The sequence below is a fragment of the Pogoniulus pusillus genome, chromosome 11, assembly GCF_015220805.1.
Source record: "Pogoniulus pusillus isolate bPogPus1 chromosome 11, bPogPus1.pri, whole genome shotgun sequence".
In the NCBI taxonomy this organism is placed as follows: domain Eukaryota; kingdom Metazoa; phylum Chordata; class Aves; order Piciformes; family Lybiidae; genus Pogoniulus; species Pogoniulus pusillus.
In genome coordinates, this window is record NC_087274.1 from 20,702,762 (window position 1) to 20,730,141 (window position 27,380).

The 27,380-nt window shown below is 39.8% G+C and overlaps 2 protein-coding genes across 2 annotated transcripts in view; both read left to right on the forward strand.

The window, feature by feature from the left end:
• The first annotated feature begins 87 nt into the window (after nt 1-87).
• On the forward strand, nt 88-8,922 carry QDPR (quinoid dihydropteridine reductase). The gene is made up of 7 exons (XM_064151369.1): nt 88-301; nt 477-569; nt 1,885-1,981; nt 2,282-2,422; nt 4,757-4,865; nt 6,124-6,207; nt 8,067-8,922. Exons 1-7 carry the CDS (start codon nt 161-163, stop codon nt 8,173-8,175), a joined length of 774 nt encoding a protein of 257 aa, XP_064007439.1. The 5' UTR covers nt 88-160; the 3' UTR covers nt 8,176-8,922.
• A 12,614-nt stretch (nt 8,923-21,536) lies between these two features.
• LDB2 (LIM domain binding 2) overlaps nt 21,537-27,380 on the forward strand; it is a 378,927-nt gene continuing 373,083 nt past the window's right edge. The window contains exon 1 of the mRNA XM_064151379.1: nt 21,537-21,755. The gene's annotated coding sequence lies outside the window, so the exon portion shown is untranslated. The remainder of the gene's footprint in view (nt 21,756-27,380) is intronic.

Sequence of the window (27,380 nt, forward strand, 5' to 3'; positions counted from 1 at the left end):
CCAAGCTCCAAAGGCGCCGGGGAAGCCGCAGGGGCAGCGCGTCCGAAGATAAACCTCACAACGAGCCAGACGGGTTTTCTGCCACCGTCCGACGTCGGCACAGCCCCAAGAAGAGGCAGCAAGCCCTGCCTCCTCCCGCCCCTCGCTGGGGACGCCCCGCATGCGCAGGCGGCACGGCGAGCCACATCCAGAGAGGGGCAGGCAGCAAGCAAGCATGGCTACTGCGGGCAGGGTGCTGGTGTACGGGGGCAGAGGGGCACTGGGGTCTCAGTGCGTGCGGTACTTCAAATCCAAGAATTGGGTGAGCGCCGGGTTGGGGGTGGTGGCGCAGGGAACCCCGGCGAGGAGAGCACTGCTGCACCGGGGTAACGGCGCTCCCACGGGGGAATCGGCGCCGGGAGAGCGCCCGAGCCGCGGGGCAGCGTGGGGAGTTCCGGGGAGCGGGCTCCTAATGCGCCTTCCTCTCGCCGTGGCAGTGGGTGGCCAGTATTGACCTGGCGGAGAACGCGGATGCCAGTGCCAGCGTGGTGGTGAGGCCAACTGACTCCTTCCCCGAGCAGGCCGAGCAGGTGGGTTCCTGCGGAGCGGCTGCTGTCCGGGATGCCTGAGGCAGCCATCTGAGAGTGAGGCTGTGGTAGTAGGCGTCTAAATGCTCACCTCCAGCTGTGGCAGCAGCGGTGAGGAAGGCAGCTGCTGCCATTGATCTGATCTGGGGCAAGAAGCTGCCGCTTTTGGGCTAAGAAGCCGGTGGGTCCGCTGCAGTGTCCTTAGCCCGGAGATAGGGCTTCTGCTAGGTGGTACTTTGTAACTTCCTTTTAACTGCATATGGACGTCAGGAAAAGCTAGATCTGGCAAATTGGAGGTTCAGCGCATAAAGCAGTTGTGTATTTTTTTTTTTTCTTGGTGACTTGAAAAGTCGCAGATGGGTTAGGGATTTTTTCTCCTGTCCTAACTCTTAAATGTGTTGTGTGTAGCTGGAGAGTATGTTCCAAGTATGCAAACCCTAAGTCCCGATGGGATCCCTAAAGGGTCACTGTTCTCCCCAAAGGTAAATATGACAGAATCCAAGGTAGCCTGAAAACTTTTGCTTTATTCTCAAGAGATAGGATTTGCTTTTTAAATTTCAGCGTTAGAACCCTGTTTCTCTTACTGCTAAATCCCTAGCCAATAGATGTTCCTTATGTCTACACAATCCTTGAGGATTTTAAAGGGCAATACAGAATGTCTGCAGGGTATTTGTCAGTGCTGCACCTTTGTGAAAACCACTGGATTTCTTTCCTTTGTTGAGGGAGGGATTGCTTGATTTTTCACTTTGGCTGGGAAAGTTCATAGTCAGCAAATTCATCACCAGCCATGAAGTCTTATGTTTGAAAAAGATACTGGATAATTAAAAGTATACAAACTCAAACCGGTAGTTATGGTGTAGATAGAAACAATAAAAAGGCTAATATTTAGTTGTTCATTTCTTGCATTAAAACTGACACCAGTAGTTCTGGTCAGAACTGGTGTCATTTCTCACACTTAACAGCACCATACCCAGAAAAGAACCTGCCAAAAAGTGAATCACAAACAAAAAAAAATTCTTAACAATACAGGTAAGAGTCAGATCTTTCAGTCCCACTCAAATCAGTTACATCAACTGACATAGTGCACTGTACTGTCTTGACTTTCATTGCTCTGACTTTCATCTGTGGTTACCTTTCAACACAGTTATTTTCTTTCGAGTTCATAGGTCATAAATGTTCGTTTTCTGCAGCTATTTAAATTGCTGTGTGCTGTTACTTGGCTACATAACTGTAAAGTAGCTTCAAGGAAGTCTTGACATGTATTCCTTTACCTTGTCAATCCAGTGTTTTCAGTATGTTTTTGTTCTGTGTTTTGAAGGTGACAGTGGAAGTCGGGAAACTTCTTGGTGAAGAAAAGGTGGATGCAATCTTGTGTGTAGCAGGAGGATGGGCTGGAGGCAGCGCCAAAGCTAAATGTAAGCATTTGGTACAGACATGCTAGTTAACTCATGAATAAAATCTGAGAGAAAACCTTAGACATTATGGTAATAAAGATACTGGAGGTCATTATTCTTTGAGTGCAGAAGAGGACATGAGTGGAAGGCTACAAAATAGTTCAGTCATAAGGTGTAAATTGATGTTTTACCCAATGTGGAAGCAGGAAATGGTAGAAACTATGTTTTTATAGTCCTGCTGTACTCTGTGTGGCAGTAGAGAAATGGGAGTTAGAAGTCTTATATCTTTTACTTCATTTTACAAATTCTCTTCCTAATCAGCTTTGTACAAAAACTGTGATCTGATGTGGAAGCAGAGTGTTTGGACATCAACTATTTCCAGCCATCTAGCCACAAAACATCTGAAAGAAGGTGGCCTCTTAACTTTAACAGGAGCTCAAGCTGCTTTATCTGGAACTCCAGGTAAAATGTAATGCGTGATCACTGCTGAGACATCATCAGTTCCAGCTTATCTGAGCATTCTCATTGTAAATCAACAGTTTCACTCCCCAATTTCTTGATATCTACTACAAATGGAAAATTGCTGCCAAAATACTTAGTTTTAATTTACAAGTAGCAGTATTGAATCTTGAAGCTGGAGTGTAAACAGAATCAGTATTTGGGTAATATTTGGTATTCATTGGTGAAATGTGTTTGGCTAATATATGATACAGTAAAAAAGAAAGCTTGGAAAATAATGAATGGAAGCACCCAACAATCTGTCAGTACACTGCTTAAATACAATTCAGTCTCCTCTGTGTGGTCTGAAAGGCAGAGTCCATAAGTGCCCAGTTTTTCTGTTGGTAATGACTCAGCTGGTTCTATTGAACTGTGGTTGTCCTGTTTTTGTTCTGATTCCAGTCCACTATTGCTTCAGACATAGATAAGCTTGTTGACCTTTTGGCTTTGCCCTCCACTAGCTATTTAATGTGAATTTATTTTTTTTTCACTTTCTTCTCATGTTGATCTGTGTGGAGGAGGAAACTTGGGAACAAACTAAATTTGAAGAGGGAAAAAACAAAACAACGCAGACACAAAAGCCCACAGGCAGGGACACCAAAGGTTTTGAGACAAATACTCTTATTTCCCAGTCTTTTATTAGCATATCTTCAACAGTATTTTGATGAAACACAGAAACTAAAAATTTAAAATGTAAAAAATAAATTGAATTTTCCTAAAAGCTGTTCAGGAAAAAAATATGCTGTGTTTTCTAGTTGATGATTTATCTTTGGTATTTACAGCTGCATCTGGCATAGTCTGAAGATAAAAGGCCTATTTTATGAGAATAAGCAGAGGAATAATTTACTGTGTCCTGCTAACTGCCAACTTTCCTGGGTTTTGTCTGGGTGCTTTTGGGAGGTAGGGACCACAACACAGGAATCATGTTTTGAACTAGCTGTTTTTTCTCTAAAGCACAGCAGTGCTTTGGGCAAAGACATGCAACTTATTAACATCAGGAAGAATTGGGAAAGAGTTGTTACTCAACTTAGCAAATATGGCTTGTTACCACCAGCTGTTAGGGAAGGAACAATCTTTTTCATGTTTGCTGTTAGTGTGATTTTATTCTTTTTCTCTGTGCAAATGTTGACTTGCATAATGCAAACTGAAGAACACTGAAAATCATATAAACAGAGGAGCAGTCTGACAGTGATGACTAAGACATATGAAAGTATGAGAAGGTTTAAGACTTTGAATATCTGGCTTAGACAAGACAAGGGGCCTATGCTAGAGAAGCAAGTGTGTTTTCCTAACAATACAGTGGCAGCTATTGCTGCTCATGATTTCCCCCTAATAAAAATTGATGTTATACGTTGTGTCGGCTGGGTAATAGGTTGGACTGGATGATCTTGGAGTTCTCTTCAACCTGATTGATTCAGAGATTCTGTGTGTCTGTGAATATAGTGGGAAAACCTCTGCAATGCAAAATTTACAACTTGGATGCAAAATACTTCCTCTGGAGCCTTGAAAAGGGATTGTATAGTTATACAGATGAGTGGGGAAGCATCCAGTTGAGGCAGACAAAGCATGCTTGTGTTTTGTGTGCTTAATTATGCCTGGACTGCTTGGCAGATATACCATGTGACCACTCAGGCCTATAGCTCCCTGACTGTCCATATCATGTACCTGACCAGTGTGCCTTATGCTGTCTGTCCTGTTGCTCTTACACTGCTAAATACTCTGCCTGGAGAGCAACAGCGTTAAGGAGGAACTCTGCTTTACTTGCAGGTTATCGAATAATTAGCTACCATGAGAGGGTTTTTTGTGCTTTTCTCCAAAGGGCCTGGCAGGCTGCTGACCAAGTGAATTACAGTTCTAGAGTTAGAGTTCTGTATCTCTTCAGGTCCAAGCCCATAAATGCCCTAGTCATACGATAAAAACCGAAGCTTGACTGCCTTATTGAAGTCTCTAAGTATTTTTACATGTTTTCTGTTAAATCTGCACAGTTAATGCTGTAGGCCCTGTCCTTTGGAGTACATTTGGGTACATTAACTAAAGGTACTTAGCTCAGTAAGCTGCTTATTTCTGTAATGCTGAATAAACTGAGTTCTGTGACGGTTCTTGAATGTCTAGTGAAAGCTTTCTGGTTTTTGTTTCTTCTTTTTTTTTTCCTTTTCGTAGGTATGGTTTTGTGTCTTAAGTTTGATTCTGTTCTGGCTATGCTAAGCGGTCTTAATGTTCTTCAGATAATCTGAGCTTCTGTCGTACTACTAAGAGCTGGTTTGGTTGTGTTCTAATTTGCCTGTTTTTAATTGTTAGGGATGATTGCCTATGGCATGGCCAAAGGAGCAGTGCATCAGCTTTGTCAGAGTTTAGCTGGTGCCAGTAGTGGCTTACCATCTGGTTCTGCTGCTGTGGCCATCTTACCGTAAGTGGTGTCATAGCTGCCTGTCTGTGTTGTTTTATGCAATTACTCAATTATTGCTGTAACCTAGAGTCCTGTGGATGTGTTGGTGGTGTCCTGCTTATAGTTCCTTGACAGCTTCTTGGACCTACTTAGAATTTCATAGAGAAAGGAGACATCTAGAATGTTTTAACAAAATAATAGGCAAATCACCCTAAAAATGAAGTTATTTCCTTTTCAAAACAGCAGTGAATGTTAGGATTACAATTGATTCACTTCTAACCATCTTAGCTGTAGCTGTGCATTAACCTGTGATTTTATTGACAGAACTGTGAGAATGAGATGAGCTCTTAGCACAGTTTTGCACTTAGCTGTGTGGTAGTAATTAAATAAAACATTACTTGACAAGTTTTGATTTGGTTAAAGATGTGTCTTCCTAAGGCACTGCTTTATCTATGATCAGTAAAATTAGGTCAGTTTGAGGATCTATGAAAAGAAAAATTTGACTTGTATTTGGCTGTCACAGCCTTCTTTGTGATGAGGAAAGCTAGTAATGACTAAAGATTTCTGCACAGAGATTTGGAACACTGCCTGAATTCTGCCTGGTTTTGCTCATATGCACATTCTTCAGGTCAGAGAGCAATGACATTGGAAGCATTTGGATAATTTCTGCTATCTTCTCCAGAGCTTTACAGATAGGCAGCTACTAAGATCATTGGACTTCTGTGCATTCTGCACTTGCATAGGTATCATGCAAAACTCTGTTCTTGAGTGCCTTGAAGAGAGTGTTTATGCCTTAAATTGTCAACAGCATCGAAGTGAGGAAGTTGTGATATGTCCTTCCTTTTAATATCATTGTATGTACCATAAATACCATCAAAGACAAAACTTCCTGTGCTGTGCGCTTGTCTGCATTTGCAGCTGGCGTGAGGCTATTTGGAAAGCATGGATGTGGTGCTTGTGTGTAGTGCAGTACATGTGAACAAGCATGTTGCTGCCAGTTCCTGTCTCCATGAGAAAGATTGAAGGGAGCTGTGGGCCAAGTGATTGCCCTAATGGGCTGGATGTGGGGAGTGAGACAGGAAGGTGCGGGTTTATACATTGGAGTCTTTGATATACAGTGAAACCAATGGGAATCTGATGTTAACACATGTAGGGAATGCAAGGGTAATCCATACCATGTGGTAAAAAGTCAAGCATATGTCACAGCACCAAATAGAAGCAGGTGGCACTCATCAGAAACATGATGTGTAAATAAAAGGCTTATCTTTTTTAATCACAGGGTTACCTTAGATACACCAGCAAACAGGAAATCAATGCCTGATGCAGATTTCAGCTCCTGGACACCCTTAGAATTCATTGTTGAGTGAGTAGCTGTGTGATAACTAAGCCAGTTCCTTGCTGTCCTTCCTGCTGCATCTTACAGCGTGCTTTTTCTAAATAACTGTCTTGGATTGAGGTGAAACTTTTTCCTCCATCATCTCCTTGTTATGTATGTTTGTAAATCACGTTGGGTTTATTGCACAGAAAATGAGACCAACTCATCAACTTCAGCATCTCTACACCAGTTATCCTGATAAGAAGGTAGCCTTAAGCATTTGGAGGCCAGAGAATCTCATAAAACCCGTAGACAAATCAAATTGCAGACAGCAGATGCAAGAAACAGTAGCCTGTCTTAAGGCTGAACTGCAAACAGGCATGGAAACTTTGGGATTTTTGTTTCATTATTTTCAGTGTTTCTTACTGTGTAGTCTGGTGTGTTCTCTCAGCTGACAAAATTCCTGTTTGTGTTTAAAAAACTTAGTCAAGATTTTTTTGTTTTCCATCACGCACAAAGGCTTGTCCCTAGTGATGATGTGAAATACTGTAACTTCAACTGCGGCTTCTGTAACAGCAGCTGAAGTGGCAGTGCTTACTGAGTCTCATTCCTCTGAAGGAAGCTGCAGCATTGGTACTACATTCTAGGATGTGACAGGGACTAGCAGATTCAGCGGAGTGTAAGCTATCAAAAGGAATAAAATAAGAACACAACTGTCTTGCCTTTTTGAGGAAAAACAATGACTCTGTGTTCTTCAAAAAATGAGTTAAAGCCCATTACAATATAAGTTTTAAAACTGACTCTGAAATTGCATTTACTTATAGCTGACTGTTCAAGTAGTATTCCAGTTCTGCCATGACATTTCCTTTTTTTTCCCATTTTTCAAATTGGACATCAGAGTGTTTTTTTTTGCAAGAAGCCTGTGCAGCTGTTTGATGTCATGCTTTAAAAGGGTCTTATCATTTGAATCTAGTTGGCCTAAAATGATCTTTAATATGTTGTGCTCTGGAGACTGCTTAGCCAGGTGTTGTAGTTTTATTAATTGATTTTAATTGTTTTTTATTATGGGAGAACTGGGTTGATTGGTTTGTTTCTTCTTGGATTCTAATTCCCTAAACTTTAAATCTCTTTAACTGAAGATCACACTGGTTGTGGAAGAAAACCATCCAAGATTTTTAAGTGTTAGTAACATCCACGTCTTGGAAAGGATGCAGGAAATCTTTTCCTACGTAAATTTTGTGCCCTGGAAGCTGTTATGTCAGATAGCTTCCTGCTATGTCTGCAGTATTGGAAGGGTTGATGGAACTGAAAAATGTCTGTACTTTCTCTATTACATTTTGAGTAAGGAGTTTATATGACATAGTGATTAAGGGGTGTTCTGGTGTGCCACCTGGAATGAGTCCATCTTGCTCATCTTAATCGGCACTGTTTTGGATGTCTTAAGGCTTTGTGTGCTTCTGCAGAGACCATTTTCACAGTAAAATGTGGAGAGTTATAATGGCCTGTTGGCAGAGTAAGGAGTTTAGCAACTATTGTAGCCATAAATCTGTGTTTCTGATTTGTACTATAAAGGCAACTTGAGTAGCCTCTCCTTCCATTTTTTTTTTTAACTTGCAAAAACCCCTTGCTGCTTTGACGTCTTAAGCTCATTTTAGGTGTTCTGAGTATCATATGTAAGCACTGTAAAGCCCTAAGGATTTCCCTGAGCCTCTGCTCACCTTCTGAGAGTCTGAATCCAGTGATCACATTGCCAGTTTACAGCAGACATAGAAATGACTAGAGAGGGCAACAGGAAAAGAAGGAAAAGTAATAGGTTTTTATGTTATACTTCCCATCAGAGTACCTGTAGTAGTATTTATTATTTTTGACTTCTCCTCACCTTGCTTTATCCATTTATTTTCAAACAGAACATTTTACGACTGGATAACAGGAAAGAATCGGCCAAACTCGGGAAGTCTAATCCAGGTGATAACTACAGGAGGGAAGACTGAACTAGTTGCAGCAGCACACCTTTGATGTCAGTCACTTAAGACAGTGGAAATTCAGCAGAAAACAAACTATGGAAAGTCTGTCTGATGTAATTTGGGTGGTCTCCTGTATCAGTGATTGTGGTTATGTTCTCAATGGAACCAGATTTCAAGTAGTATTTCTGTGCTGTCATTTGTGAGCTTTCAGCATTTGTTTACCAGCAAACACCAAGGATTTGTCTCTAAATGAAAGTTGCAGGCTTTCAAGTCTGTGGATGTCTGAGCTTTCTATGTTATATTAACCTGTTTTATCTGAAGTGGGAATTGTGCTTAACTGTCATATAATCAATGCATAATGGTTGGAGGTTTTTCCCACTCAGTAAGTGTTTCTGGTGTCTTACTCTGTCTCAGTAGTCATCTGTCTGCCTGAGAATTTAACCCTACCTCTGTGTATGATGTTGGCTGTAGCTGTAGGATACATTGCAGTCACACAGAACGTCTCAGTCTTGTAATGTTTTTCCTGTGAATGTTCCACTGGAGGTAACAGAACTGTGTAGAGATTGCTCACTTGAAATGGAGTTCCTAATTTGCCTTACATTTTCTAAGCTGGTGTCAGGCCTACAGCTGTAGTGTAAAGCAGTCCTTCTGCCAATGGATTGATATGTCTGTGTTAGTTATGATGGTTCTTGACTTTTTCAAAAAGCCGAGTGATGTAAAGAAGCACCAGGGAGAGCATACATGCACACTTATATTTGAATATGGAACTTGTGCTAAATAAATGTCTATCTTTTATGTACTGGGCTGTCTCCATCACTGTAATCCAAATACCTGCATGACATTTTATTCAGATTACCTGAACTTGGAGTTTGGCTACAGCAAAGGACTCACATTTTTACTTTTTTTTGGTCATGCTGCATAAAATACAAAGACCTCTTAGCCATGCACAGAGGCAGGCCTTCAGTTGAAGCAAATGTGTTCTTTAATCCAGCAACGTGGTAATAGGCAGTATTTTCACAACTTGCATGGAACCACTTGTGTCATTTTTTTCTGGAGAACATCTCGATAACAACTGAATATTCCAAGTCATCTGTATTCTCTCTAGTCACTTTGCTAGTAACGTCAGGCTTGGGAAGGACTATTGTCAGTCATGTGTCAGGAAACTTTTCCCAAGAGACACAAGCACATGTTAGTTTTGCCTACTGTAACGTAGTCAGATGGCTGCAAAATTGCCCTTTTTGGTGTGGCTGTCCCTTTGCTTTGTGTTGCTGGATGCAGAGGTATGAAGGGGAATTTCTGTGTCCTCTCGAGTCAGTCAAGACTGTTAATTCATGAAACTGCTTTTGATTTTTATGTGAAAGACTCCTAGCTGTGGTTCTTGATCAGCAGTTTCCACTGATGAGCACAGACAAAAAAGCTTCAGGACACTGAAAGAATTAAACTCTAAGGTGTTACCAGATTATTCTGGGGTAGGGAAGAACTATTGTACTATAATCTTAAGTAATGTGATGGCTTCCCTTTGCCAAGCCAGCTGGATTTCCAAGTTGCTTTCAAGTTGTGTTGTCTTGCAAAGATCTATTGACTTGTGTCCTGAAAGCTCCCTGAGGAGCAGATCAGACACTTGAATGGCAAAGGGAGTACAGCTGCGATTCAAGATGTGCATTTACTCATCCTCCTTTAGAAAGTGCTAACTGGTTGTACAAAGAGATCAGTGAGAGCTGGAGAAAATAAAAACACAAGCCATGCCACACAGATCACACAGTCCTGCTTTTAAGCTCTAGTCTGTCTGTGCATAGCATTCTGCTTTTGACAGGTGAAGCAGCCTATCCCATGTTCTTAGAAACAGGATCTGTTCAGGCCTGAGTTAATGTGCCTTTTGAAAATGTGATGCAATGCCTCAGACTTGGCTGGCTGTTACAGGTGACATCAGCTACAGAAGTGCTCTATTGGACTGCCAGAGCAGCCAGAAGAGGTCTGTTCTGTATGAACACTGTTTTTATCCTACAGATCTAGAAAAGGTAGGTTTTAATCAAGAATCAATAAGTATAAAAGTGGAATTGCACAGTAGAATAGTAGTGCAGTTGCAAACCCATCCCTCTGAATACTGGGTAACAAACTGTTGTCAACATTTTGGGTGTAAGTGGGTGAGAACCTGAGCTGCAGGTTGGGCTGAGGTCACCATCCTATGAAGCCTTTGGGTCATCGTAGAACTTGGTCTGAAATGTTTCCAGATTTCTTATGTTTGACAAGTAGTTTTTCAAAGTTACATTTTAATGGAAAAATTAGTTTTCTACAATTGGCTAACAGCACTTGCCTTAAAACAAAGGTTTGCAATGATGCTCTGCACTCATACTTGATTTTCTGATGGGATGATAGCCAAGTCATTCAGTAGTTGCAATTTTACATTAACCCAAAATTGCGCTTGGAAAGTGTTGAAATAATTCATTACGATAAACAAGCACAATTATTTTTGTTTAATAGTGGAATGTAAACCACCATCACAACAAAAACCAACATTTATTATCTCATTTCTTGTATTGGCTCACTAGGAGAAAACAGATGGGATCTGTAATAGTGCATCGAGGTGCTTCAGACTAATCTTTGTAGTGTTGAACAAGATGAGAAGTAGGCAGACATCTGAAGCATTGCAGAAGTCAATAGCAAGTGTCACTTGAGATTTAGATCCCTGTCAGACACTGTCATTCTTGCTCATCCTAAATGCCATGCTCTGAAGGATTTGCTTTATAAACTTGTCCAGTCTCAACAATGTCTGCAAGGACTCTTCAGGGATATGATCTCAGACTCCCACCGCAGCGTTGAAGCTGAGCTTCAGGATGCCAGTAGAGGGCAGAGACTTCCAATACATTGGGGAGCTTTCTCTGCTGCTAGGAACGTGTAACTTTGTGGAAGCAGGGATTTTCGTTATGCCACAGCCTCTGCTGAGAAGCTCATTCTCCTTTTTTGCTTTTTTGCCCACAGTCCAAGCTTTCTGGCCTTTCCTATACCAAGCACATGCAGTCTTTTTTGTTTACTGCTTCTAGGCATCATTCCATCTGCTTCAGCAAAACAGAACCAAAAAAGAGACAAATAATGATGCACACACAAACCAACAACAAAATAGAAGAAGCCAAGGCTGTGAAGGGAGTCCCACAGCAGGGTGTAAAATTGCTGCTGCTGTCAGCAGCAAATGGATTGTTGATCAATATTCTGTAGCGTAGCTTTAAGGACAGTTGAGCAGCTCTTGCTGTCAGCTGCTAGCCAGTTGCAGGTGGCTCACGGCCATGGGCAGCTCCTGGGTGGCACTGCAGCAGACCCCAGCACCCAGCTTCTGTAGCTGCTGGTCGGCAGAGTTAAATGAGTGGGTGAATTCAAAGCAACATAGGTAGGTAGAAGCATCTTTCAGAAAACAAGAGCTGAATTTTGAAGCAAGGCAATAGTTAATTCTTTCATGAGGTTCCGATACCTTTTGGAATGCTGTTTAAAATTGAAACAAAACAGGAATTCAGTGGGGACTGAATTTTCAAATTAGCATCTCCTTAACTCTTGTGCAGCTAGTAACTTGCCAAAAACCACTGAATTTCAGATAAGGGGATAAACCTGTTCTTCTAACATTTGGTTTGCAGTTAAGTAAATGAAGTCAATGCTGTCTATTCAGAAAGTGATAGCAGGTGCTTCTGCTGTTAGTGCATCTGCTACAACCTAATTACTTGAGGTGAGCACCTTCAGGATTAAAACCTTCTGAAAGCTGCAGCAAACTGGAGTTACATTCCATCATCTGATGTATTAATCTCACCTGAACTATAGCCAACAAGGAACAGCTGAAAACAGCAATTGTGTGATGCATGGCAGCATTGGGTGTGTTTCTTGCAGAGACTTTGAGTGCAGCTAAGCATGCCACGATTAGGAAAAATCTTCAGGGTTAGAGTTAGTTTTTTTCTGTAATGATTTGTCACTGAGGGTGGCATTTATAGGGTAAAGTTGAAGTTCAGGAGGGTAAAAGGGAATTAGTCATAAGTAGTTTTCTTCCACTTATTGTGAAATGTCTTTATCCATTTATTTGTTTATCTGTTTATCTATCTAATCTATCTATCTACCTACCTATCTGTTTAATCTCAACCTAAGACACTTCATGTGGGGCTTGATTCCAGGCACTGCGGTTACAGGCTGCTTGGGGTTGCTGCGCAAAGTGGGATTGCTGAGAGGAGGCTGTGGCGTGAGGGAGCCCATGGGAGAGCTCCAGGGCACAGAGAGCAGGCGGCAGCAGTACTGGGGTGCGGTGGTGGTGCTGATCAAATGAGAAGAGCAAACATGGATGTGAGGAAAAGAAAGGCTGCTCTTCAGAGTGCAGGTAAAAATAGGAGCCCCAGGCACAAGTATGTGGTAGGAATGGAGCTGTGTGAGACTCCTGTTTCTTGCCGAGTGTGGTGGCTTGGGGCCCGGGTTCCCTCAAGAAACCACAGAGATGGAGAGCCCCAGGGGGCAGACCTGGTTGTCCTGGGGTGTTATAACATCGTTATTCTATGCTGCTTTCTGGTGTCACAGCTTACAGGGCAGCGCTTGGCTGGTATCTGTCTCTTCCCTGCCTCCCTTCGCTTCTCTCTCTGAGAAGAGCAGCAGCCCTGCTTGCCTCCTGTGGGAAAAGGGCCCCTAGCCGGCAGGGCATTTTCAGCTGCGTCATGCGGCCTGCTGAGGCGGCCTGGGAGTGCGCCTTCGGCCTGCTCTCAGGCCTGCTGAGCCAGCACGGCAGGGGTGAAGGATCCGGGAAGGTTTCAGTCCAACAGACTTGGCCTAACTCGTGAATGTGTTCACTCTACCTGATTGCCTCCTGTACATATGTACCTGTAAGTACATTCTCCCTCTAAACTTCCATTTGGTGCAGTATTTTCACCTTTACTCCCCAAAAGGGAATAAATATCATTTCTGCCCCCCAGTCCGGGGCAGCTTGAGCCCTAAACTGAGACACTGAGTAACAGAGCAAACATGTTGGCAGATTTTGCTGTGAGAGTATCAACATCATATGTTATGGGTAGAGATGCAAATCATGGATTTACTACCAAGGAGGGCAAAAAATCTCGAAGAGAGGAGAATTTTGAATCAAGAATTAGCCAAAATGGGCATGGGTGTGAATAAGATATTCTCTTCTCTTGCTTGATTCTTCCTGAGTTTAGAGAACCAAAGTTCCACCTAGAGATTAGAATACATCTTTGGTGAATTAGATCTGTGAGGTTTTGGCATAGCCTTCTCAGTGGGGTTAGGGCAAAATACTGCCCTGACTTCAGGATGGGGCTCGTCAGATTCTTAAGTATTGCACAACGTGACCAGGTGTGACATAAGAAGTCAGGCTGGCTCGTCCTAAGAGCTTTCTTCATTTCACTGCTTCTTACACAAAATCTTACACAAAAATCCTAGACACACAAAAAAGAACAAACAAACAACGAACCAAAAAAAACCCAACCCACAGTGGTGTGCTCCTCAAGAGTCTCTTTTGTACCTCTGTAGGCCAGGAATAAGGCTGTTTGAAGATGATGATGTGTGCTGGCAGTGGGGATGGTGACAATCTGCCTTTCTCTTGAGGGTGAAGGTACTCATTTGAAGGCAGATGTCAAGAGTCATGGAAATTACAGATTAAAAAGTCATTTATGTGGGAAGTAGATTTTACATGTCTTCTGTTTTGAAAAGAGTGTCACATTAATGCACCATCATCTAAATGCATCATGGGAGCAAAGGATATGAGAAAGGCTGTGCACTAACAGTGACCTACATCCCAGGGCATTCCAAAGCTGCAGCAACATCAGACAGGATCTTCAGATTGCCCATTTAACTGTCAGACACATGATTTGTTGCTGGCTCGAGTAAGGACTAAAAAGCCAGCATTTCCATTAAAATACCATACACGAGACACATATACAGAGGAAAAAGGCAAGAGAGATTTGCAACACTGAAGTTTTAATTCAGATTGTAACTAGAAGATGGAGAATTCCTGCTCGTACCACCCATTTCTCTGATTGCAAGCTGTTTGTTAGGGATCTCTTTTTCTGTTCCTGTGGAAGAAAAAAAGTGCAGATATGAAATGGGTTCAAAATGGGTGCAACACAGGGGAAGCACGATGTCCTCACTAGTTGTAGGCTGTCAACTCAAACAGGCACAGCCTATGGACGACCTTGGCCCTTGTGAAAACAGGAACTGTTTTTTAATCTGGGTCTTTTCAGTGCCTTTTGCTGACTCTCCTCAACCACATCAACATAAATTCTGTGAGCAGTGGCTTTCAGACATGTCTCTCCAGCACTGAGCCTGTGACTGCTTCCCTTCGTACTTCTGTTCTTGCTTTGTGCAGTGCTGGCCTGAGCTGTGCATGGAGGGTGAATTGGCAGCATGGAAATATTCCTGCTGAGCAGATGGACACTGAAATTCTCATGGGATATAACATCACATCAGGACTACTTTCTCACAGAAAACCTGTTCCATGTTTAAGCATGGTAGGCAGTAGCTGTTGGTGTGTGGGCAGGCACTGAAGGGTTATTACAGATAAAACCCTTAAGTGGTTAAATACAATAGCACAGACAGCTATTATAGTGAAGATCTCCATGGGAGAACTTGTAGACCTTTGAGGCTTACAGACTACTCACTGTACTGGTCACTTAAGGTGAGAAATTCCTGTGTTGATTCTGTTTCTGCAGTATGTTATTGCTGATCATGCAGTATCTGCTGTGCATTGGAGTGCTGAATTGTGTTTGGGTGGTGTGTCTTGTCCTCTGTTACTGGATGAACTGGATGTTTTTCCAAATGCAAGGGATGAAATTAATGGGAAAAAAAAAAACCAAAAAAACCCCAAAAAAACAGCAAACAAAGAAGATGAGAAATAAAAAGCAAAGCTGCAATAGTTAGCAAGCCCAGTATTTAGCAGATCTTGCATTGATGGTGAAATGAATGGTGGTTTAGTCCTGAAGAGGTCCCTTTCATTGCAGGTGATTACATCACAGGTGATGTGCATCTAAGTTCTCTGCACCTAAAGGCTAGGAGCTGTTCTATTTCTTCATTAGTAATTCTTTAACTGTCACTCCTATTTTCAACAGCCTGAGAGACAGGCAGCAACATTTCCTTGCCCCTGCCATACACAGCCTTGTCAGGCACAGATAAATGTAAATTATAGCCTGTTCTATGAGGCTAAAATTGCCCTCTAGCACATCCCTCTAAGCTTTTATTCCCCCTCAAATTGAGATCCCTAAAGCATATGAACAGGAATGAAATTGCTGAAGTGACAAAATCACCATTCCTAACGGCCTTTATGTTTACTTAACAGTCTAAAAATCTTGCTCATCATCCCTGCAGGCGAACAGAAGGAGTGCTCCTGTGAAGACAGGATGAGTGTATCTGAGGATGCAGTGAATTAGAGGAGTGCAGGAGGCACCATCAATAGCTCTTCAGTTTAATGATCAGCTAGCCCTGATGTTTTTTTCACAGTGTAGAGTAGTAACTGTCTACCTTGCTACAGATTAATATTTTCTAAAACTGCTTGATGGGAAAGGATGGGACTGATAATGGACTGATGTTAGTCTTGGACTGTCTCTTAGGTACCTACAGGACTTCACTACTCCACATACCACATATTTTATTTTTCTGAGTGTACTTCATAGCATTTGCATGGACACAGTTTTGATTCTAGAGCTTCTTGAAATGATTCAGAGAAGTTAAATCCTACTTGAGTACCATCACTTTGTGGGAAATGGCTTTTTCACTGTCTTGTTACTTGTTCAGTTACTGATGGACTGAAAAGACCTTTCATTCTATGCCTGTTCTATTGTGCTATCATGCAGCATAAGGAAACTGTGGATCTAATCTGCTAATGATAAGATTCACCTAAGTGCCACTTTATAGGCTTGTATTTATCAATTAAAAAGCCTCAATGTGTTAATTTATCTATCATGTAGCAGTAAAAGTATATAGAATGGCAAATAGAGAAGGATCAGAGATGGGAGCTTCATTTATGTAACCTCGGATTTACTATATTTTAAAGCAGTAATTCATGTCAGAGAGAACTGAAGCGAGCAACTTTCTTTAAAGGTATCTTACAACCACCAAGCCTGAGACCAAAGTTTGTGGCAAGGATTTCATCAGATCCTTTAGCAGGGTGGTTCTGATCTTGTTACAAAAGTATTTTTTTCATATAAACAGTTATTCTCTAAATAATTTAAACATCATGTCAGACTCCCAGGAGTACTGCAGGATTTCAGAAGAGAGGTGAATCCATGAAGGCAAAATGACACCAAAAATTTAAATTTTGCAAGCAGATAAGTCTCAGAAAAGTTTGCTGCTTACTTTTACCTTCCTTTTATTTTTATAACAAGAGGAAATAGGGGAAAGGCAGTAAAATCCTCAAATAGTTAATGAGGAACTTAATTGTGACTAAAAGGAATTTGTTTTTCCATAAGAAACAAAGATGGAAAAATTCCTATCAGTTTTGCCATGAAGTGCTGAAACTTATCCTTTGAGCTAATTACTGATTCTGACAGTTGATAAAAAAGTTACAAAATACTTCTCTATTTCAAGAGATTAATCATCTTTAGGATGCAGTTTCCCCCCTTCATGGCATAGGAGGGAGACTGTGGTAGTGATTTATGTATTGACACAGGATCCAAATGCTCTTCCAGTCTACGTTTTCTTTAAAAAAGCAATTTATCTGAACATTGACAATCCAAAGATTGCAGGAAATATTAAGATAATGTACATTTACAATCTGCTAAGTATAAAATGCAGCAACAAAATTACTGAGCCTAAGAAAGTAATTTAGTCATGCTACATAAAAGTATTAGTTTTCTTATATGTACTCAGCAGCAGAATACTGTGCAATCTCTGTCTGGAAGATCACTCATATTGTGTTCCAACTCTCTGCATTTCTTTTTAGTGCTTTCCTATCCTGACAGTGTTTCTGTGAACCTTTTGCGCTGTTACCAGCATTGCTAATCTTGTTCCAATGGTAGCCAGATCAGTCAAGTTAGTAGTGGGTAGTTTATAGTCACTGACTTTATATGCTTCTGTGGTGGTTTGGGAGTTACCCAGTTACATGCCCCCCTCCTCTCCAATGAAATCACTCAGACTAGACTCAGCTGGCTGGAAGTTAAGGAATGAGGCTATATTTACAGCTTTGCACAATTTACAAGCACATATATACACAGTATTTACAGTTATGTACAAGTTAAAACTAATACAGAAACACAATATCCCTCTCAGAAAATCAGAGTCCCTAGGAGGCTCCTGACCCAAACCTCCTCCCCCTCTCCCTCTCTCCCTCCCCTCAGAAATAACCAGATAAATCCCAGTATATTTCACATGATAAGTCTGGAGAGATCTGAGGTGAGATGTCAAAAAGATGACAAGGAGGTCAGAGGAAAAAGGGTTAGGTCAGATAAAGAGTTAAGGCAGAGGCAACCACAGAGTCTGGACTGCCAGAAAGAAGCAGCAGAACTACTGAGAGCTGAGAAATGTATGAGAAGTGAACATCTTATCTATATTTTGCCTACTTGTGTTTCTCAGCAGAAGAATGAGTGATATAGGGTACCCCTGTTTGTTTTTTCTTTCTTCTCAGCTACAGATTTCATTTCTCTAAAATATTCCAATTAGCCTCAAACCAGCACAGCTTCTCTTTGCTGTTCTCTCTATTCAGACTGCAGGTCATTGCTGTAGAGCTTCATGAGATAGAGCTTTTAGTGAGTCCAAAAGCACTTGTCTTCTCACTGACTTTTGTTCTCTTTCTGGCTGTGCAAAGAGTTAGGACTAAGGAACTTGGCAAAAGGAAAAGGGAGAAAATAATGGATTGGAATGGATATTGGGAGGGTTGCTTTTTCTAGTAAAAGGGATTAATGGAGTAAAACCTCTTGTAGGATCTCCCTAGACAAAAAGGATTTATCCACATTACACCACAAGAATGTTTTCCCCCTAGGCTTCTGAATGTTCCTTCAATTTGCTTAAGAAAGGAATGGGGATTTTTTTTTGCTTTTCTTGCAGTAGATGCATGGAAGCTTGTGTATGGACAGCATTGTTTTATACTCAGTTTCAAAAAACACTGGAGTAGGAAGGGAGGGATTTTAGACAGACTTAGCAGGCACCATTCAACCAACAACATAAGGAGGCTGTTCAGAAGCAGAACAAGGCTGTGGCTGTCTATCACATGGTCACAGAATAAGTGAGGGGCACCAGGGGGTCCTTCTTCTTCATCTAGTCATGATTCTTCATTGCATTTCATTTAGACAAAACCAATATTGCTGTACTTAGAGAGCAAGAGGTGTAAATTGCTAAGGACGCTGCAGGGATACTAGATTTTATGGGCTTAAAACCCAGAAGTTCTAACTGGTGTTGCTGGCATTGCTGATGGGCTGGACATACACAACCCAAATTAATCTTGTACTCTAAAAACTTAGTTTAAAAAGTCTTCAGTGTGTGTTAAGGAGAAAATAATTTCCTGAAAACATTTAAAGATAATAACATATTTTAATAAAAGTAAACTGAAATACTTGCACTTTCTTATTCCTCATAACCTGCAGGCAATGTGCCAGAAATATACAACCAAATAATTAGTTGCTAACAAACTAGAAAACACTGAAACAGTAAAGCTTAACAGTGACTTCTCTGTAACAGTTAATTGGTGCCAGAGCAGGGATTTTAAAAGACCTTTTAATAGGGTAGAGCAGAGTTTAATAGAGAGACGAGGCTGAAACAGTCTTGTCCCTTTCTCTTCCCAGCAAGTTCTTGGATCATAATTTGAGATGTACCATATTTGGGTGTTTGGGTATGTTGGTCATACTAGTTCCCCTGAGAATTTAAACCAGCAATTAATAACAATAACAAAAATAATGATAGACCATATAATGCCAAAGCTGGTTTGCTCTATTGTTTCTCTCTTCATTTGTCTGTTTGTTGTCTGTCTGGTTCTTATCTTTATTCTCTTTCTGGAGAAAGGAAAAGCTACTGAAATATCTATTTGTTCTTGCTTAGTACAAACTATAGGTGTAAGGAGGAGAAAAGTGAGTGCAACACTCCTGTCACAGAATCAAAGAAAAAGTCTTTAATGCTGATACTATCTTTTTTTCAGAGCATTCCCATAACTGTAAAAATGTAAGCTGTGGATATGGTCTGCTTCTCAAGGAACTATGGCACATCTCTCTTCTGCAGCTAGGCTGCTGTGTGGGCAATGCAGATGCTAATTTTGCTTGAGAATTCATCCTGAATAAATAATTGTTCTTGCTTATTATTTATTAAAAGTCTCAGATTTTGGCAAACTTCTTAACTCAGGAACATGAAGTACTGAAATGGGAACTTCTAAGGGACTTGATGACCACATCTTTGCTATAGACTCTTTTGTGTCCTGCACAAACAATGCTTTTTTCTGTTTAACTGGAGTTAATGAGAGTCATCCAGAAAGGTTTGTGCAGCAGACCAATTACATCTTTAACACACACAAATACATACAAAGCTCTTTGAGGAAAATCTGAGACATAAAGGATTATCATAAGTTAATTTGACAGAAAAACTTTCCAGACTTTTAATTACACTTTTAATCTGTTTATGCCAAAGGTATAGTGTTTACTCAAACAGCTAAAACCATCAGGCATCTCTGAGCAACAAACAGCAGCAAAACAGCAATGCTGCTTTCAGAAACATGGAACGTTTTAAATTTGTTTCTCCCTTTGGTTGCCACTTGGGCTGGTCTGCTCCTCCTCTCAGTCCAGGACCCACAAGCAGCGTGCTCTGAAGGAACAGCAATAGTACAGGCTGGATCTGGGCCCCGCATAAAGGGAATTTAGTTCTTAAATTTCCCAGCCTTTGAGATAATTACAGAAACATCTGTGCCTGTCTGCCAGTACTGTGCTAACACTTTCTAGAGCATCACCAACCTTTATTTTTCCCTCCGAGGTACACTTCTGATTTATGATTTTTCAGTGTTGTGTCAGAATTAGTTCAGTGAAAGATGCCTGCTGGGTCTAGATTGCTTGCACTATGCTCTTGTGATTTGGCATAAACAGACGTTCAGGACTGAATAGCTGTCTTTCCATCACTGCAGGCTTATGCTGTGTATGTAACAATTCCAACAAGGGCTAAATTACTTTTCCTTTAAGTATGCCTGCTTTCTGTCTCATGTATTACTGACAATCTAGTAAGGAAGGAAATTGCACTCAAAAATCATGGCAATTCAGTCTGCCACAGGTTAGAAAGAGCAACCACACAAAACTTTAATTATCACAGTACGTGGAAGAAGAATTTACCCAAATTTTCCTTAAACCAAAGAGTGGTGTCTTGCACAGTGTTACTTCTGGGCTAATGCTGAAATGAGCTTTGGGAAGTAGACCAATGAATAAAGGCTTAATACAGTAGATTTATGTATGCTGTCTGTTCCTAGGCAATATAATTATTGTCAGTTTTCTGCCTCTAGCTACTTCTTTAGATTCTGGGAATAATGAGAGAATGTGTTCAGCCATGTGACATTTTTCCCTTTGCAGAGCCAACCACCATTTCCCCTGCGGTGGATCTTGCATTTTAAAGAGCTCTCACACATTCTTCTGTGAGAATTTTGTAAAATACCATGTGGCAAAAAAAAAAAAAAAAAAAAAAAATTTACAATATTGCCAGTGAAGCAGCTTTTCATATCACATGGGCTGCTGAGAAACTGATGCCAAGCTCAGATCCATAGAAATGCACTGCCTTAAATAAACAGGAGGTCAAAAGATGCAATCCCTCAGGTTTATAGAAAGCTGCAGAGTGACCATATGACAGACAAGTTTGATTCACCACAATGCACTGCATAGTCAATCCCTTATGAAAATAATTTTTTAAATATGGTTTTTTTCTTTTTTCTCTTCCTTGCTTATTGTCTTCTCTTTACAAAGTTATCCCAAAATGATCCCAGATGCTACAGCTTGAGTGACTGTCCTTACATCAGATTTACATCTGACTCTGAGAGGTGGTGAATCCACATGCCGTGAAGTCTGTGGATTAGCAGTTTAGTGTTTAACCATGTCAGAGAAGCAAGACTGCTTTTTACGATTTTAGTGAGGATCTTGCTCAGGAGAACAGATGTTTCCTAAATGTCTTTTTCACGCTTCTTTTAAATCAAACTGCAGTGAGGACTGGTCTTGTTTTGTAATTCTGGAGTGTTGTGAGAATTTACTGATTAAATCTGTGGTTCTGTAATTTGAATGTGCAAAGTCACATGGGTGAAAGTAGTTCATAGCTTCATTATGGCTTCTATATTCTGTTTTCTTATAGGAACATCAACTTTGGATCAAAATACTCACAGAAGTGTATCTGTAGCTTCTAATGTATGTTTGTGTTAGGAAGAATGTTGTTACTTGACTGTTAATTTCTGGTATAAAAGGGAAAGCCATAGATCTTCTGAGGTTTGCTGAGCAGGAAGGGATGTGATCAGTAACAGCTGAGGTCAGACTAACTCATTTCAGCTGCTGACTGGAGAATTAATGACCTCCCTGTCTCATTGGCAAGTACTTTGCGAAGAATAACCATGAAAGGACTTGTTTGTAGGGAATTTAGCTAAGAGAGTTTTACTTTGGTCTGTATTTTTTGTTTTTTGGGTTTTTTTTATGTAAAAGAGATTGACTTCACTACTTCTAATTCTGCTGAGAAGTAAGTCTGGTTTTATTTCTAAGTAATTCATGTTGCAAATTAGGAACACCATGAAAATATTTTGAGAAATGGAAATGTGGTCTTTGGACTTTCTTTTCTTGTTGTGAATTTATAGGAAATTAAAAACTTAGGTCAATGTGAGGCAAAGTATTCCAAAGATTTATTTAAACCTTAAGGTTATCATTCTGTAGAAAAAAATGTGTGTGGAGTGACGCAGTTGGTAGCCATAAAGATTTTATGCTTTACAGACTAAATAGCCAAAGTAAAGTATCGAAACCTGAGGTGCAAACATGACATCAATGTTCAGATTAACTACGACAGTTTAACAGAGCAAATGTAAAATGAATGTTGTGGGGTAACATCTTACAGATGTTCTTCCTGTGTCAGTGAATTACTGCATCAGAGATTCGCCTAGATTCTTATTTGTAGTTTAGGTTTTAAGTGGAAAAAGAGAAGGATTTGACTGAAGACAACATCTGTTTCTGCACATCACAAAGTTGTCAGAATTGTTAATAGGACTTTTTCTCTTGGAAAAAAGATGTGCTAAACCAGGATGAAAATGTGCTATATATAGTTAATTTAAGGTATTTATGTAGTAGTTTCTAAAACCATGATTAGAGATAATAAGATTGATATTAAAAGAATAAGCTTAATTTTGTCAGCTGCACAAGGTGAAGCTTAGTTTCATGTGTTTTCTTGAAAACTAGCCAAACGTTTCAAGGGACTATTGAACAACATTTAGATGGCCTCTGTAAGGAGCAGTGAATATGCATCAGCAAAACTCAAGGGGGCACCTGACTTGCACAAAAGTTTGCTCAAATTGTGTGAATTTCCTCATCTCTCTGAGTTGTCTACATTGGAAAAATGTCTTTAGAAAAAAGGAAAAATTGAGAGAACAACAAATTGTCAAAGCACCTTTCTTTATATATAAACTAGAAAAAATATATTTAAAGAAACATGAGGAAGCTGAAAGAAGGATGCTGTTTTGAAAGTTAAGTCTGGTATTGTGGAACTTCTTACAGACATTTTCACAAATTGTAGTTATTTACATCTGCTTTGTCAGGCTTTCAAATGAAGCTCATGTTCAAGCAGATGCTTAGACTACTGAATTAAGCCTTATTGAATTTGAATGAGCACAAGCTTATATTTAGACTGTGTTCTGCTTAGTGGTGCTTCAACAAGGTCTGAAATTATCTGGTTTGTACACATCACAGAGTACATGATTTCACATTAAAAAAATTTGGCACCAGTTCCAGCAGAAGATATTTCCTTTCTTTATGACTTGCTTCTGTGCAACATGTGCCTTTGTTGATGTGGCAAAAGGAGAACTTGTGGACCTGAGGTAGCTTTAACATCTTGTTAGTTTGTTTCTCCCATTTCAGTCAGGCTGCATTGCTTTCCTGATCTAGTTCTAAATATGGCTCACAGAAGGTGTTAGTCAAATTAAGGAAGTCTATAAGCCAGAGTGCAGGATAAGAGTGTTTTAAATCATTGTTGCTGACCTATTTTGTGATGAACATGACAGTTAAAAACCCACTTTCCATGATATACGGGAGAAGGGCTTCTCAGCCAATTCTTACTCCACAGAGCTTTCATCTGCTGGACTCAACTTTACATGCTTCTTTTGAAGCAGCGCTGGAGATACAATTAATTTGCTTCACAGGAAACAAGGAACGTGATAATCAGTACAGGATCTGTTACTGAAATCTAACATGTATTTGCCATTCAGAGTCAAACAGGAATAGCCTTATGCCGCATTGCTTCAAATACCTCCTGTACGTAGTGTTTGAGGTCGGCTGCTTGAACCAGGAGATGACAGAAATGTTAGTGGCAAATGCAGCAGCTGATCAAGACACAGAATAATTTATTCTGTGTTTATTTTGTATAGGAACAATCAATCATCTCTGTGAAACCACTGAGTTTCTTAATAAAATTCACCAAAGTTTACAACTTTAAACATTTTCAGCTCCTTAAGCTCTTTTTTTTGTTTTTGTTTTTGTTAACATAAGAAGGCAAGGAATACAAGTGCAAGTATTTCTTACTCCAAAATAAATAACATTGCCTGATGTAGTTTATTATAGAGTATTATTCTGTCATTACTGCCTAAAACTTTACTGTAGTGTATTTTCAGTGGTATTACTGGAAAGGTTCTGCATGAATTTCATGTATGTCAGTCCAAGATGTTATGTTTGTTTGACTATTTCTGATACAAAGGAGTTTTTAGACTATGGTGCTCTTCTTTTTGTATTTGGAATTCAGTTATGCAAAGTGTTAGCTCTGCACCCAGAAAGTTTCCCCACTTAGCTTTACCCATACTAAAATGTTACCTTTTTTCTTACATTGTAGCTTCTCATGTATGTGTTTTCACCGTGGTTGTAGCTGCTGCTGGCACTTACCACACATGGCAAAGCTGATTTGTAACAAATATTACACTGTGTGATCTTGGTTTAGGATGTGCTAAAGGTGTTCTTCACAGTGTCAAATCTAAGTATTTCACTAACTTGTGTTTTATAAATGTTAAGTCATAACCTTCTCAGTGCAGAGTTGTTAGACTGATCCCCTGAGCTCCACCTTTGAGAAAGTTGTCTTCAGTCGGATCTGATTTTTATGTCATTGTTATAGAGACAGCTTTGAGAACTCAGCTCTTATTTTGTAGCATGTGTAAACTTCGTACAGCTACAGAGCAAAAATTCTGGTAAATAAATAGCAGTACATATAAATTGGAAGACAGGAAAACTAGAAAATACGTGAGGAGGCCAAGAACATGAGGGGAGAAACCCAAAGCTAATGATAATGAAGAGTCAGAGAAATGTTAGTTACACTATAGCTCCATTACTAACTGGAGATATTTAAATTGTTAATAATGGTATAAAGATGTAGAAATACTCAGTAAGAGTTTCTGTGCTGTATTTGGAAAACCATGTGTTTGCATTCCACAAGGATAAGAAAGTTCTTTTTGGGGTATAGTTGGTCACTAAATGATAAACACTTTTAGAGTTGCAGATAATTTTGTTCCAAACAGTCTTTAAAGAGCTAGAAAGACATCTGGCATTCTGGTAATTTTTAATAAGTCTCAGACTGCTTGATAAAATTCAGAAAAGCTGAAGAGACAAAAATGTAAATATGAGAAAGAAAAAGGAGAAGTTGGATGAGGCAGCCAATGGTAGTGTGTTTGAGTGTCTGGAAAAGCTGGTTAAGGACTGAACAGGTCTTTGGGTTTTCTCCATGGGTCAAAAACTTCTACAGCTGGAAGCAGAAACTGGGAAACTAATATCTGAAATAATTTTGAGTAGGAGATGTTATTAAGCCATTACAAAACAAGCATAAAGAGAAGCTGTGACCATTCCATGATGTGGAGTCTTCAGATGAAAATCAGGTGCTTCTCCTCAATGGAATAGTTTCAGGCAGAATTGTGGGGCTTCTGCAAAGTTAGAGCACATCTGACAATCACCAAATAGGATTTGAAGGAATACCTGAAACCTTGTCTCATCTTCCAGTTGCACTGAATTTATGATAGCTGTATCATATTTCATAGCACATGCAGCAATGGATTATGTATTTAATACTTGCTGCAAAATCAATCCACTCTAAAAGGTTTTAACTCTTTACACAGTCCTTGTCTTGCTTAGATCTTTTAAGTTTCTTGATTACAGCAGCTCTGTTCCTAAGCATATGTCCTGTAAGCTTTAGAGCCCAAAGAATGAGAAACTGTATAATACCTTAAAGTGGTCATGTTGTAGTGTGAAAATATTCAACTCAGTAAATTGTTTCTAATATATCCTAGATTAATGTATCCTTGACTGCTTTTTTTTTGTTTTGTTTAGCTTTGGCTTTTTTTTTTTTTTTTTTTTTTTTTTTTTTTTTTCATAACACAACTGTTTTTCCTGGTTTATAAAATGCTGAGGTCAAAGAAAGGTGAAGCTGAATGGTGCTGGGAATCTGAGATGCAAATAAGTTTTAGCTAATCCATGTGATGCTCAAAGGCCATCTAGTTTCACAAAGCCATTAGCATTCAGGGACGCTCATTAGCACTCAGGCATCCAGTCAGTATGCATTAAGAAAATGAGATGTGTTGATTAAAGTTACAAATTATGTGTTGAATGTTTAGGCTTCAAACCGTGGTGGCTTCATATTTATGATAGTATATTACTCTACTTGAACATTAAAAAAATATTGACTCTTTCTGATATTCAGTTCTTTCATGTGTGTGTGAATATGTTTGTGTGTATGGGAGGGAGGAGGGAATGAAGTGGAAGTGTGGATGGAAGAGAAGGTGAGAAGTTAATGCAGTTTACATATTGGACGTTTTTGTTTTGAAAAGTCTTTGAAAAAAAAAATCTTACTGTTCCAACTGTTGTTGCTCTTGGTAGTAAATTTCAACTAAGATTAAATGTACTGAAGAGACCAGAAACATTTCAAACTTTCATCTCTTATCCTAGGTACTGACTTAGGAGAGAGAGGACCACAATATTTAGACACAAATATCCCAGTGTTTTATTGAGACTAGAAACTAACACTTAAAGTCTGAGTCATACTTCAAGGGATAATCAGCATGTATTATCTAATAATACTGTAGAGTTTCAAGGGAGATCTAGCTAAAACCAGAGGATTATGTGGAAAACATCAATATATTAGTTTAATGTCTGTATTAGCATTAAATTTTGCCACAATATATCATGCTCGTATTACACAGGGCTGTCTTGTGTGAACACAATAAACAAGGGCACTGTACTTAATGTTAGGCTATCAGTATTTTTTGGGTACCATTAGTAAAATTTATCATCCTTATTGTGCATCACTGCAGATACTCTAGAATAGCTATCTTAAGCAAACATAGGATGTCACTCTAATCTCTATCAAGACAGTCTTTCAGCACTGCCAAGATAAGGTACATCAAACTGGGAGTTTAATCAGATATATGGTTCATTCCCTGAAGTATAGATATTTATTTTTTTTTTTTTTTAGTATCTCCAGCTAAACCTTGTTTCTAATTGCTGTATAGAAAACAAGCAATGCAGAGTCTTACTGGCTGAATAACTAAGTAACAGTATTGCTAGCAGTTTTCACACAGTCTAAACTATGAGTGGCAAGTAAGGATGCTGCTCCAGTAGCTAATATTCTCACATTTTGTGGTTCTGTGGAAGGGTCTTGTAAGAGCAGTTATTATGCAGATTACTGATTTAGTTGAAAACAAGTTATGCAAGGCTGACATTATAAAAATGACTTAGTTACAGCACTAATTAGAAAGTAGTTTGTCTTCCTTCTGAAAAAGTGTCTAACATCTGCAGCTCATCATGGAGAAGGTGAGAATGTGCTGAGTTGTGCCTAGAATCAGTTTCTTACTTTGTGTCTGAAACAGATATTTAAATAAATACACTAAATCCCATGTGTTTAGGAGGAGAATGATCTTGCAATATTACTTAAAGGCCTTTGTAGGAAAAGCCTTGCTGTGATGCAGATCAGCTTTGGACACAAGATATCATATTGAAAAACAAGATAGGGTAACCTTTTTTTCCTTTCTCATGGTGAGGTTGGCTTAAGAACACTCTTAATGGGTTAGGTGGAAGTGCCAGCTTAGTATCAGTTGCCAGCTCAGTGTCTTGTTTCTGGTAGTGATGTCTCTGC

What these genes read in the sequence shown, in the direction of transcription:
- QDPR (XM_064151369.1), top strand. Translation starts at nt 161, where the DNA reads ATGCGCAGGCGGCACGGCGAGCCACATCCAGAGAGGGGCAGGCAGCAA. An exon ending in TCCCCGAGCAGGCCGAGCAG is followed by an intron (nt 570 to 1,884) that starts GTGGGTTCCTGC and finishes TGTGTTTTGAAG; the next exon opens with GTGACAGTGGAAGTCGGGAA. An exon ending in AGGCAGCGCCAAAGCTAAAT is followed by an intron (nt 1,982 to 2,281) that starts GTAAGCATTTGG and finishes CTTCCTAATCAG; the next exon opens with CTTTGTACAAAAACTGTGAT.